Here is a 13,937-nt window from a genome sequence, read left to right on the forward strand (position 1 = left end):
TAAAGACCGAATTTCAGAATGGAAAACAGAATAATTCAGAAATGTTTGTGAAAGTCTTCAGAGATAGATTAAAAACACCAGTGATTTTTGCTTCATGATATTAAGACTCTTCATGAACATTACTAAGGGACTTTGTGATTCATGACAACTTGCTATGTAATTCATATAGGTCTTTCTCCTTTGCTTGATTAGGAAATCTTGATGCCATGTCCATGGTCAAAATGTAAGGAAATTGACACGTTTTAAATGGATGATTTTATTTTATTTGCATATTCATTTTTCTCATATATGATGCTCTTACTCTGAACACATGGGGACAGAAAGGACTTTGTTTATATTTGAAATAAATTTGGTGGATAAAATAGTTTTACCTAGAAGTAAATGTTCCTTTGTTACAAATTCAAAATACTACATTTCCTTACAAATTCAAAAGAAAGGAAAGCAGTTCAGTTTAAACTACTTTTGGTGTTAAATGCAGCCTCCTTGCATCTCATAAAAATAATTATAAATCAAATTAATAATATCAAGCTATACTTATTTAATAAAGCTTTATTTAATAAAGCAATTGTCACCCCAGAAAGCAGAGGAAGGCACTTTATTAAAATTCTTTATTTTAGTTTGCAACTATGGTATATTTTGTATTATGTAAATACAGAGTTGAATCAAAAATTTTTTTTGCTGAGAAGAGTAAATATGTATATACATATCCATCCATACCAAAAGGTAATAGCAAGATGACTATATAATTTATAATAGTTTTTATGTTACCCATCCACAAAACCACTCAGGGACCACTTTCCTAACACTCAGTCGTGTCCAACTCTTTGCGATCCCGTGGACTGTAGCCCACCAGGCTCTTCTGTCCATGGGATTCTCCAGGCAAGAATACTACAGTAGGTTGCCATTTCCTTCCCCAGGGGATCTTCCCAACCCAGGGATCAAACCCACATCTCCTGCATTGCAGGCAGACGCTTTAACCTCTGAGCCACCAGGGAAGCCACTTTCCTAACTGAAGTCCTAAGATGTTAAATGTGGCAGGTAAGCCTGCATGAAGAAAGACCAGTAGAGTCAACACTGCTATAGCCATGACATCCTTGGAAGGGAATGGGAGAAGGGAACAGATGAAATGCAAGATGCCCAGTTAAAGTTGATGTCCAGGTAAACAACAAAGCATTTTTAATATAAGAATATCCTATGTAATATTTGGCACATCATTTATATTTTTTTAAATGGATTTTTATTTCAAACTTGGTAACCAGAGCAGGAGATCTGGGTTCTGGTCTTAGCTGTAGAGGTTCAAGCAAGTTACTAAAATTCTCCAAATCTTTTCTCATTTTCAAGTGAGAAAGTTGGAGTAAAATAATACTGGTGAGACTAGGACTTGACCTACATGCTTCAACCAGACCTGTTTTCAATGTTTTATTATACTGAGTTTCCAGTTAGGATTCTGTTTGGGGTAGAGTTAGGGGAAGGTCCTAAAACTCAAAGCAAATTTAAAGTTTGAAAGTATAGATGATCCCTGACATTTTACTGCTGTCCTGTGAGAGTGTGACATGGGACAGCCCACAATGATGCTTAGGATTGGAACGTTCCAGATACGCTGCCTTGCATTGAGCCTTGCAGTCCTCATCTGTCAGCCTCCTGAGTGCAAGAGTAAGGAATGTGTTGTCCTCTATTTGGAGAGCGAAAGCACTTCATTTCCACTTTGCTTTACAGAATGAAGAATACATTCAAACAGGTCCAGATTTCCAGTTTTGCAATTCTTCCAGCCTGGTGTGGTTTCCTTTTCATCTTAAGCCCTCTTAATTTGTGTCACGGACCTGTTTTGCCTCAGTGTCAGGAGGTATCTGATAGTTACTGAACATCCTTTCAAGCTTAGCTTTGACAGAAGGGTTTTGAAAGGATGTCAGTCAGTGTGTTTGGCTGTTGAGGAGGGATATTGGTTTTTAAATCAAGAAAGCTCATTGCCTCACTGCTGCTGCTGCTAAGTCGCTTCAGTCGTGTCTGACTCTGTGCGACCCCACAGACGGCAGCCCACCAGGCTCCCCTATCCCTGGGATTCTCCAGGCAAGAACACTGGTGTGGGTTGCCATTTCCTTCTCCAATGCATGAAAGTGAAAGGTAAAAGTGAAGTCGCTCAGTCGTGTCTGACTCTGTGCGACCCCATAGACTGCAGCCCACCAGGCTCCTCTGTCCATGGGATTTTCCAGGCAAGAGTACTGGAGTGGGTTGCCATTACCTTCTCCCATTACCTCACTAGTCACTGAGAAAGGCCCTGTGACTTTTTTTTTAGCCCATTTACCAGAAAAATAGGCAAGTATATCACTATTACTTAGATTCAGAGACTTAACACCAATAATTTTTTTAATTGTATTTATAATCATCAGCAAGTACTGTTTGGTTATTTGTATGCCTTTTTTTCCTAAGAATAGAAAGTTCTGCTTGTTTGGGTTTTTTTAAGTTCTATTTTTAAAAAAAAACATATTTCTCAGACTTATTTTTGGCTCTGAATTTTATGTTATAGAAGCTTAATCCTACAGCCAAGTTTGGAGTGTTCTCAAGCCACTATTTTAAAAAGAAAAGCAGGAAAGGCCAGAAGGCAGGTGACCATCTTCTATCTCAGATACTAACCTGTTCTTCCAAACAAAGCTGGGTAGCTTCTTTCAATGTCCTGTAGAAGAATCACTTCTCATAAGCTATCCTCAAGTGAATCCCTATCTTGTTTAGTACTTCAGCATCTATTGAAAACCTATTCTTCAGCCCATATTCCTGAAAGTTTATTTCTTGTTTTATTTTACCCTGAGGAGACAAAATACTAAATAAGACAGGTAACAGGTGACTCATTTATTTCAGCTGCTCTTGGTGGATCCAGTTGCTGTTCCCATCACTCTGAATAGAGTTTTTCTTTGGATAAGATAGTTCATTGTCAATTATGTACACCTTGGGCTCTTTGCTGTTGTTGTTTGAAGTATGAATATACCTTATTGAGAAAAATAAAGTATAATATTCTGAAGGTAGTAACTTTTCCATAGAAAATATTAATAGCATTTGTCATCATTTCATTTCTTCTTCCGTGCTATTATAAAATTCAGAATAGAGCTAAATTCTTATTCATACTCCAAAAGGTAGTTTTTCCTTTTTCTTAAATATTTTATAACTTTTCTCATAAATTCTCTCAACAGTGCATCTAATAATTTCATGGAAACTTTTTGTTACTTTGTCTTTGACAGTTGTTACTGAACTTTCAAATCTGTATGCATGCATTGGCCAAAAATTATTTTAGTTATAGGAACATCAGATAATAAGGATAAAATGAAAGCCTTTCAAGAACTTTCTTTGTGTCTTGATGGAAAAATACCTCTCTCTTCTCATGGTTTCCAGTCATGTCTAAGCATTCATTTGTTCAAGAATGAAAACAAACAAAGAAAAACACTGGATGTCCTTAAGAGACATAATTTAGAGCATTACCTAAATGCCTTTTCCCTACATTGAAAGGAGCAGCTGAATTGGAATTGAGCATGGTCTGGGCTTCCTTAATCCATCATATTAGCCGATTAGAATTTCCAAAATGCATTTTTAATCTGAATATGGGTACATACGCCATTGAATTTCAGTTCTTAAGTTTACTCATCTAATGTTTGAATAGAAACGTCAGCACCTGAAGCATTGCTGGGCATGTATGTGTCCATGCAATGAGGTATGAGTAAACCTTCAATTAAATCTCGTACCCATTGCAGATGTAAATTGAAAATCTTATTTGTTAAACTGAACTTTTTGAAATGCTCTTTGCAGCGGCTTCTTAAATTACCCAGCAGCATAACTACAGCTTTGCTGCAACTCTCTTGATCCCTGGCAGTGTGGAAAATCACCAGGCATGTGGAGCCAGCCAGGAAAAGGGAACATTGTATATTTGCACTGACCATATGATTGCATACAAGGATCTACTGTCCGAGTTAGACATTCAGCTTCAGTAGGGTGCACAGGTCTAACCTTAGGGCATCACCCATTAACAAAATAACTACTGTCTGGAAAAGAACTCAAGATTTATTCCTTCAGCCTAGAACCATTTGAAAATTATCCACCAGAGTGTTAAGCTGGTTTACCACTAAAGAGAGGGAGATGGTGAAACTACCCATTCCTTTCCTTTTAGCTTGTTCACTTGTACCATTTGGAAACTCCAAAGTTCTGAAAGTGTTAACAATGTAAAACATCATTTTCTTGTAATACCTTCACAAAAAAACTGTTAGAGTTTAGCCAAAATATGTGTTGTTGTTCAGTCACTCAGTTGTGCCTGACTCTGCGATCCCATGAACTGCAGCACATCAGGCTTCTCTGTCCTCCACCATCTCCCAGGGCTTGCTCAAACTCATGTCCATTGAGTCAGTGATGCCATCCAACCCTCTCATCCTCTGCCGTCACCTTTTCTTCCTGCCTTCAATCTTTCCCAGCATCAGGGTCTTTTCCAAGGAGTCAGTTCTTCCCATCAGGTGGCCAAAGTATTGGATCTTCAGCTGCAACATCAGTCCTTCTAATGAATATTCAGGACTGATTTCCTTTAGGATTGACTGGTTTGATCTCCTTGCTGTAAGGGACTCTCATCTCTCACATCTGTACATGACTGCTGGAAAAACCATAGCTTTGACTCTATGGACCTTTGTTGGCAAAGTAATGTCTCTGCTTTTGAATATGCTGTCTAGGTTTGACATAGCTTTTCTTCCAAGGAGCAAGCATCTTTTAATTTCATGGCTGCAGTTACCATCTGCAGTGATTAGGAGTAACTCGTGGTCATTTTGTTATTCACTAAAAAGTACCATGCCAACTACACTGTACCAGAAACCCACTAGGAAGGTCTCTGAATGAGATGCATCTATTACTTAGCTCTCATCCTTAGAGAACTCTGAAAGCAGATCACTGTAGTTTCCCTTTCTCTTTGAGGGTATGATGACAGTGGTGGCTCTGAGATCCAACTGTTGTGTTGGGACTTGGGAGCTGAAGAAAATTCTCTGTGGAGATCTCGCAGATGGCTGTGAAGGCCAAAGAGCATGCACTTTGCAGTTTTCAACAGTTGTGTGATTCTGAATTCTATATGAACTTCCCTAAATCATGGGATAATGTCCTTATCCTTACATATTTAGTATGATTTTACATGTGAAATTATCAGAATCACAGTTGTATCAAGGCAGTGAAAATGTATTTAGGAATTATCCATGGTAAAATTGTGTTTCTTTCCAATTCACCTGTTTTATTTTTTTCATAGTAAAACACTCTGAAAGTACCATATTTATGACTTTAGGAATACTTGTTCCCCTATTTGAAAGTAGAGAATTACTATAAAATCTTCCCTAAATTGAAATGTTGTAAAGTGAAGAAGCAGTTTCCATAGGACACATCTTGTTAATGGATGCACAAAATAAATCCAGATAAAGCACAGAAGCCCAGACGCAAGTCAAAGCTATGGCAGCTGAGCGCTGAGATGCTGAGTGTAGTTCCTGGGGAAGGCGCTTAGTGATGCTACTGTCACTGCTTGAGATGCCCACTGCCTCTCTCTATAAAGGTAATACTTTGTAAAAGCATTTCAAAAGAAATGCTAAACACTATTTTCAAATTTCAGCTTTTATCATAAAAGCAAAAATCCTGTTGGGATTTCTTTCAGTTAGTGAAAACAGGTACTAATACAGGTCTTTCTGAAAACCAAATGGTGCAAAGCAAACTTTCATAAAGCAGGGAGTACCTGTATGGGCCTCCCCAGCTACAATGTTGTATTTTTGAAGGCTGTTCTCTACTGTATGGCCAACTCCCAAAACAGTGCATGATGGTCATTTAATAAACTATTGTTGAATGAATCAATTTTCAAGAAAATACAGTGTGTGTGCAAACTAAAAATTATACATTTATAAAAGTGTGGTGTGTTGGAAAGGAGCAAAAATTCCCAAGGACAGAACTGTCTAGGTTGATATGAAACACTTAATCTCTGAAAAGGTTGCATTTTTTTGTTATCAGAGTGCTCTAGAAAGAGGACATTATTTTATGGCAGAAATATACATCTCTAACATTCTATATATGTTTCTTTTTTTAATCTTCTAGAAATGAAACCAAGGTGGAATTTATAAAAAAAAAAAAGTACTCAAAAATGCAGTTTAGTTTCCTTTCAAAATAGATCCCAGGGTGTTTTTTCCTTACCCTAGCCATTCTTTTTGTCATGGAATGTTGTTCAGTCACTCAGTCATGACCGACTCTTTGCAACCCCATGAACTACAGCGTCAGGCTTCGCTATTCTTCACCGTCTCCCTGAGTTTGCTCGAACTCATGTCCATTGAGTCGGTGATGCCATCCAACCATCTTATCTTCTGCGCCTCCTTCTCCTCCTGCCCTCAATCTTTCCCAGCATCAGGGTCTTTTCTAATGAGTCAACTCTTCACATCAGGTGGCCAAAGTGTTGGAGCTTCAGCTTTAGCATCAGTCCTTCTAATGAATATTCAGGACTGATTTCCTTTAGGATTGACTGGTTTGATCTCCTTGTGGTTCAAGCCACTCTCAAGAGTCTTCTCTGGCACCACAGTTTAAAACCAAATTGTGTTATGGAATAGATAATTCTTATTTGATGAATTCCAGAGCTTTTCAAATGGAGAAGGCAATGGCACCCCACTCCAGTACTTTTGCCTGGAAAATTCCATGGATGGAGGAGCCTGGTAGGCTGCAGTCCATAGGGTTGCTAAAAGTCCGACACGACTAAGCAACTTCACTTTCAGTTTTCACTTTCATGCATTGTAGAAGGAAATGCCAACCCACTCCAGTGTTCTTGCCTGGAGAATCCCAGGGACAGGGGAGCCTTGTGGGCTGCCGTCTATGGGGTTGCACAGAGTCAGACATGACTGTAGCGACTTAGCAGCAGCAGCAGCAGAGATTTTCAAAGAGGGCCTAACAATATGGAATTTCAGTGAAAGATGTCAGACTTTCTAAATTCATTTTAAGGAAAAAAGAAAAGAAAAAAATGTATTCTGATCTATACTCTGGATGATTCCAGTCACTGGACTGGCTCCACTTATGTTTTCTACAAGGAATGTTGACCACCGCTAGGGAGGCTCTAGAAAGGGCCTGGGTTCCCACTTAATTTCTGCAACTATCAAAACACTGCTAATTGTCACCAGTCTCAAAATATGTAAACTTCTGCAACATTTTGATAAAATAGTAGTAGTAGTACTAGTAGTCATAGTAATAGCTTTAGTGGGTCTGAGACGTAGATCAGTGTGACCTATTATTTTCTTAAGTGTGTTATTTTAGCCTTTGTACCAATTCTGGTTGACTTTCTGGTGGAGTAATGGTATCCCTGTGGTACAAGAGCACAGCTGATTTTGTTTGCCAGTCACAGTGTGTGGTTTTAGCAAAGAGCTAAATATGGCCCTTGGTTGAATCAACAGTCTGGGGAGAGTGCGGTGTGTCATTTGTCTTCCTTTCAGTGACACTGATGGCATTCAGGCGGACCCCTGTCAGGATGCTCTGGGTAGGAGAAGCAGTGACAGGACAGCACGTCTCAACTTCCACCCATTCCAGATGCAAAAATGCAGGCCTTACAGCATGCTGTGCCAGGGTAACGTTCCATGTGGCTTATTTTTATTGAGACTTCTGATTTGAACTCCAAAGCAGTACTGAGTTGTGTAGTTGAAATAAGACTGCCAGTGATATGTGTTTGTATTTCCTGATCTTTGAGAAAAGGAATTTGTCTTGCAATAGTTGTGTCTGCTTTGTTTCTATTTACGTTTTTAAGGATTTGAAACAAGTAAAACAGTAATAATAAAGGCATATGGTCAGAGTATTTAAATATAAAAGGCAAAACCTTTTTTGTAGTAACTTCATAGAAATAAATTGCTCTTCAGGGACATAAGCTATCACTTTTAGACATGTCAGTTCCTGAATATTTGAAGTTCTAATGAGACCCTATTGTCTCATTCTTTTCCATAAATCCAATCATGGAAAAGGAAAGGATGAAAAATAGTCATTCTTTTTGTACTCCTGTAATTTGACAATATTGTGATTAAAAAACTGATCCTTTGCCAAACTTCTGGAAAGCTGTAAGTCACAAGGACTTAATAGCTGAGATCTGTTTTGTAGTAAATCAAGGACAGGTGCAAATGATGGCCATCACCTGCTCTGTGTAACCTCTAAGTATTTCTGGAACTTTATTATTTTTTTTCTGTATGCAAGCCCAACAGTTACAATGGGGAAAGAGAACAGGGCAGCCCCAATTTTTATTTATGGATTTCCTGAAGTAGCCCAAGAAGAAATGGGTTTATCCTTAGAAAGACATATATTTGTCAGAAAGAAAAAAAAAAAAGCTGAGACTCACTTCTCCAGGAAACTTACTTAAACACCAAGCAGGACTTCTGTGTAGCTTGACTGGGCAGCTGCCCTTCAGGCTGCAGGAAATTCTAGAAACACTCCTCCTTTCTTCACAATTCTTACCTTCTACAGCAGTGCTACACACGATATCCATAACCCTGCTTGGTGGTCCGTTAGCGGGGAAGAGTAGGGGGAGAGACTGCTGCCTGAGTTTGAATCCTGACTTCAAACCTACAGACTCAAGAGTGGCCAGTTCTTAAGCTTCTCAAAGCTTCAGATTCCTCATTTGTAAAAGGAGGGTAACAGTGGTATCTGTCTCACATGATGGTGGAGGCTGCACGAGATAATCCCTTAGTAGAGTTCCTGGCACATGCGAAGAGTTCTGTAAATCTAAGCTGCTCTTATTAAGATGTTTATTCTTATTATTACAGCTTAAAGTATTAGCCATGCAGTCGTGTTCCACTCTTTGTGACCTCATGGACTGAAGCCCGCCAGGCTCCTCTATCCATGGGATGAAGTGGGCTGCCATTCCCTTCTCCAAGATTACAGCTTAGAGAAAAAAATTAAAAGGCAAATACAGCACATTGATGTCACTGTTAAAGGGAGGATCCTGGATGCTTAAAGTGTGAGAAAATCAGAAAAGGGGGGAAAAGTTCAAAGTAAGGGTGGGGCAAGAGGAGATAGACCTTCGTGAGCCTTCTCTTGCCTCGCTGATTTGCTTAATCATCACCCTTTTTCATTTTTACAATGTCCTTTCTTGTGTTTGACTCATCTTACCCCATCTAATTTGGGACAACATCTGGAACATATTAGACCTCCAGAAATGTTTGTTGAATGACTGATCTTTAACTGTTTAAAGTCAAAAACCTTATTTCTGCTCCTGTTGAGTAGAAAAGCTGGTACTGCTTGCTAGACTTATAATAAGTGGTTGCCAAATGCTTCATAGAACATCGGTTAAAGCAGATAGCTACATTTAAGATGAAATGTCCTCATTTTCCAGAATAGTATGGATACCCAGCCACATATGAGAAACCCTGGTATAATTCTGGAGCAGTCTTTTTTGCTATTTAATTAGGTAGCGCATGGTTTGCTCCCCTACCCAGCCCCATGTGATGGCCGGTGAAGTCATTGTAAGACTCATTGTAAGTTCATACAATTTGAACTTCATCCCCTTGAAAATTATTGAGATAGGTGAAAGGTTTGTAATTTTATTTTATTTGCCTAAAATTCCACCCAGGAAAATTATCTCAAATGTAAATGTCATCTAGTACTAAGTTCTTTGTTCATGTCTTCCCTACCCCTGGATTCTCTGCCCTCCCCTAGACGTCATCCTGCCTTTAGTGAAGTGTTGTGGTGTGTTTTTTTCCCCTTGGCTAGGTTTTATTTGCAACTGCATGTGTTTTTATATGATTGCTTACACTGTGTGGATATAAATTACTTTTTGGAATAATCAGTGAAAAAGAACTCATACAAATGAGTTCTTAAAAAAGAATTCATACAAATACAGATTTGTAGTTCCATAAACTTTGTGAATACCCCCAAAGATACCTATTTATTCTTATTTTGATATTGAAAATATAATAGATGGTATGATAACATTAGCTTCATGAATTCCTTTTATAAGTACTGTAATAAAATGGTTAATTTGTCCATACATACCCTCCAATTATCTCCTCAATTCCTGGCAACAGCCACAACCCCATCTTTCCTTTTTATTGCCTACCAGTTAATTGCACTAATAGGTTTTACTTTTCATTTATGCATGACTTTCATTATAAAAAATGGCAAGTGCTAACTCTTGCTGCTTTTTAGTTAGTACATATTTCAGACTTTTTAATCAGAGATGAGCAAAGCAAATGGATTTTTTTAAATTTCATGTGAATATGCTTGCTAGCCTCAAAATTCCAGATGACTACTTCTGACTTTTACTCTTTTAGAAAAGAAGAGGCTTATTTGGGACCAATAAATTCTGCCAGGTAAGGAATATTGGTAGCTAGAGCTATGTGGTAGTGTTTGTTTTGTTTTTTTTTTTTTTCTCTAGAAAAGCTCTTTTTAGTACTGTTTACCAGTGAATCAGTCTTCTCAATTCACAGACAGGTTTCTTGTGCAATGTGAACTAACATGAGCTAATTTAATGAGTATTTAACAAGGCATTTGTTCATTTAAAAGTGATGTAAACATTTTAATAAAGATGTTTGAAAACATTTGTGCATTTTTAATAATCAAATGTGTATGGAATCCAATTGAATCTTTAAAAACAAGAGTTTGTTGTATAATTGCAGTACCTTAAATAATTTTCCTGAGTACTCTACATATAAAATGATATGATATTGATATATACTGTTGACTATACTAAATTGAATAATTTTCATTTATCACATTTTATGATTTATGAGAATGTTTTTATTCAGCCTGATTGTTTTATTCATCTTGAAAATTGGTGATTGAATAAAAGACTTGCCATTGATTTAGTTATACATATGAAATATATAATATTTCTTTATGAAATATGAAATATCTCTGGTGGCTAAGACAGTTAAGAATCCACCTGCAATGTGGGAGATCTGGGTTCTATCGCTGGGTTGGGAAGATCCCCTGGAGGAGGGCATGGCAACCCACTCCAGTATTCTTGCCTGGAGAATCCCCAAGGACAGAGGAGCCTGTTGGGCTACAGTCCATGGGGTCACAACAAATCGAACATGACTGGGACTAAGAACAAATCATTATGATTAGAGAGAAATGAATTTGCATTAGAGGAAGAAAAAATTTAAGTTGATATAAATTAACATTATAGTTAATATTTTTATCTAAATTTTAAAGTATTTTAGGAATACTACAAGAAAAAATTCAGGATTTTACTACTGTATACTTTAGAAAAAGAGAAAGATATAAAAGCATTTTCTATGTTGTTGCTAAGTCTGGATCCTGCTGAAATGACCCAGATATTTGTAGTTACTGCGTGCTAAGTCACTTCAGCTGTGTCTGACTCTTTGCAACCCCATGGACTGTAGCCCGCCACGCTCCTCTCTGTGGGATTTTCCAGGCAAGAATGCTGGAGTGGGTTGCCATTTCCTTCTCCAGGGGATCTTCTCTACTCAGGGATCAAACCTGCATCTCTTATGTCTCCTGCATTGACAGATTCTTTACTACCAGCATAACCGATAGCCCTTCAGATGGCAAATACTGAAAATATCAGATAGGCAGTGTCTGTTTCAAAATATTGGATAAATTGACAAATTTCTTTCTTATACCATTTAAAGTCTTCTTTCAACTAAATTATGTCCTCCCAAGTGACATATGAATAAGAAATATAATTATAGAATTCTATGATAAACAGGGGAAAAGAAACAAGATTGAGACCGAAAAAAAAAAAGTGGACCTTTTCTTGAAATACCTATAACAAAATAGAGAATCAAGTGGAAAATAGAGAAAATTTGTTCCAAGTGAGAAATATGAAAGATAAAATTTTCATGTGATTGGCAGTTAAGCCATTCAAAGGATGAAAAGAAGCCAGAGTTAATGACAGATGCAAAGGAATAGAGTAAAAGGACTGTCTTATGAGGATAAGTAGGATTATATGTATAAAGTAGAGAAGTCGATTCTAGCTAAGAATTTCTTGAAGGAACCTCTTTAGTTTGCTTCTCATGAAACAGATGGGTGGGAACTCACCCGCCTTTATATGGGGGTGCTTAGCCACAACTCACCTTTCAGGAAGAGAGCACTCAGCTTGGGAACATAAACAGTATTTTCAGGTTATAGGGTATAAATATGAGATTTGAGTAGAATGCATTTGTATTAGGAGTTACTTGAAAAATTATGTAGGCAGCTAACAGTTTCAAAAATTCAAACGGAATGTTTACATCCCAGGTTGTATTGGAAATCTCAACAGATATCTTGTTTTACTAAAAATTTGGAAAATTAGGTTTTTGTAGATGTATCTTTGTCTATGTTTCTATATTGAAGTATGAGAACCACTAGGATGTGAAGATTTATTTTAGATGATGGAAGTTTTAATCTTTAACTTTCAATATATATTTTGGAGTGAAACTATGATTTCATAAGTATCATTGTTGCATTCTTAAAAAGTCTATTTTAATATGATTTAAAGAAAAATGTTAGAATAATAGTATATATAATAGTATAGGCATATTACAAAAATGATGAAAGGAAATGTGTTTAGGAAATATTCACATTGTTTTATTCTAGCTAGTTCACATGTCACTAGAAGACAATGGCACCCCACTCCAGTACTCTTGCCTGGAAAATCCCATGGACAGAGGAGCCTGGTAGGCTGCAGTCCATGGGGTCGCTAAGAGTCGGACACGACTGAGCCACTTTTACTTTCACTTTTCACTTTCATGCATTGGAGAAGGAAATGGCAACCCACTCCAGTGTTCTTGCCGGGAGAATCCCAGGGACGGGGGAGCCTGGTGGGCTGCCGTCTATGGGGTCACACAGAGTCAGACACGACTGAAGTGACTTAGCAGCAGCAGCAGCAGCAGCAGATGTATTTTTTAGAACCTTAGAACAAAAAATATCTCAATAAAATTCTCTTATTTTTTTAGCTTTGCAAAATAGTGCAAAGTTTCCCATCCTGCCAATAAAGTTTGGCTGTTTTATTTTTAAGCCTGTCTAAACTGTTTTGCCATCTCTAGTAACAATCAGGAAGTTACAGGTTCATGTTATGCAAATTGATGAGACTTAAGTATTTACACTGTGAGTATACTAAGGAAGTGGACTAGGGTTTAATTTTCTGATATTTCGAGATTTTTGCCCATAGAGGTTTTTTTTTTAATTCTTGTTAAATGAATTTTAATACAATCAGCTACAACCTTGAGCAAAACAAATCCCCAGATTTTCCAGTCATGATATTTTATATTAAATAGTTAAATGTAATACTTTTAACAGTTTTTTTTTCCTCTTTCACTTTTTAAGTTATCATAAATAAAATTGACTTTTGGAGAATGCCCACAGTCCTGTAAATTTCCATACATGTATAAGTTTGTGTAACCATCGCTTCAGTCAAGGTATAAAGTAATTCTATTACTCTCTTCTTTGAATTTCTAAGTGTTCCAAACCATATAACTTGTCTTTATAGTAGGAATACATTGTCCTAAACTTGTAGCAAAAAAAAAAAAAAATACTTTGCTGTACTGTTTGATAAATCTGTGCTCCACTCTCCTTTCTAATGAATTTAGGTTCTTCTAATTGCTAATTGTACACTTGGTTGATTTATGTCCTCATCAGAAATAGCATTCATTTTTCCTTTCTACCAAATATCATCAACTAATCCAGTCCTAAGCTCTAGCCTCTGGAGATTTCCTAGACGATGATATCAGTAGATCTGTCTTTGTTCACGTTACATCTGTTGATAAGTTATGCTTTGTTCATCATCCGCATTGTTTTTTGAACTGCCAGTTGTCTGACGTTAATGCTGGATTATTATCTGAAGTACACAGGAGAATCACTGCTTCATTTCTTTTTATAGGCTCTGCAGATAGTGTTCTTTCTTTTTCCAAGTATTTTCATGGCTTTGTGCCATGCTTTTTCTACACTATCATTGCATATTTCTCTATCTATGTATGGTACATGCAAACCAA

The 13,937-nt window shown here is 37.3% G+C and overlaps 1 protein-coding gene across 7 annotated transcripts in view; it reads left to right on the forward strand.

Moving 5' to 3' along the window:
- Positions 1-13,937, forward strand: part of ZNF385B (zinc finger protein 385B) — a 482,159-nt gene that overhangs the window by 393,389 nt on the left and 74,833 nt on the right. For 3 of the 7 annotated variants that reach the window (XM_027964789.3, XM_060409679.1, XM_042243662.2), the window contains one exon: positions 10,275-10,313. The exons of 3 other annotated variants lie outside the window; for them this stretch is intronic. In XM_027964789.3, the coding sequence (XP_027820590.1) occupies positions 10,275-10,313 (39 nt within the window). Of the gene's footprint in view, positions 1-10,274; positions 10,314-13,272; positions 13,365-13,937 lie in introns of all 7 variants that reach the window. One more of the 7 variants, XM_042243663.2, reaches the window with a different exon arrangement.

The sequence above is a fragment of the Ovis aries genome, chromosome 2, assembly GCF_016772045.2.
Source record: "Ovis aries strain OAR_USU_Benz2616 breed Rambouillet chromosome 2, ARS-UI_Ramb_v3.0, whole genome shotgun sequence".
Taxonomy (NCBI): Eukaryota; Metazoa; Chordata; class Mammalia; order Artiodactyla; family Bovidae; genus Ovis; species Ovis aries.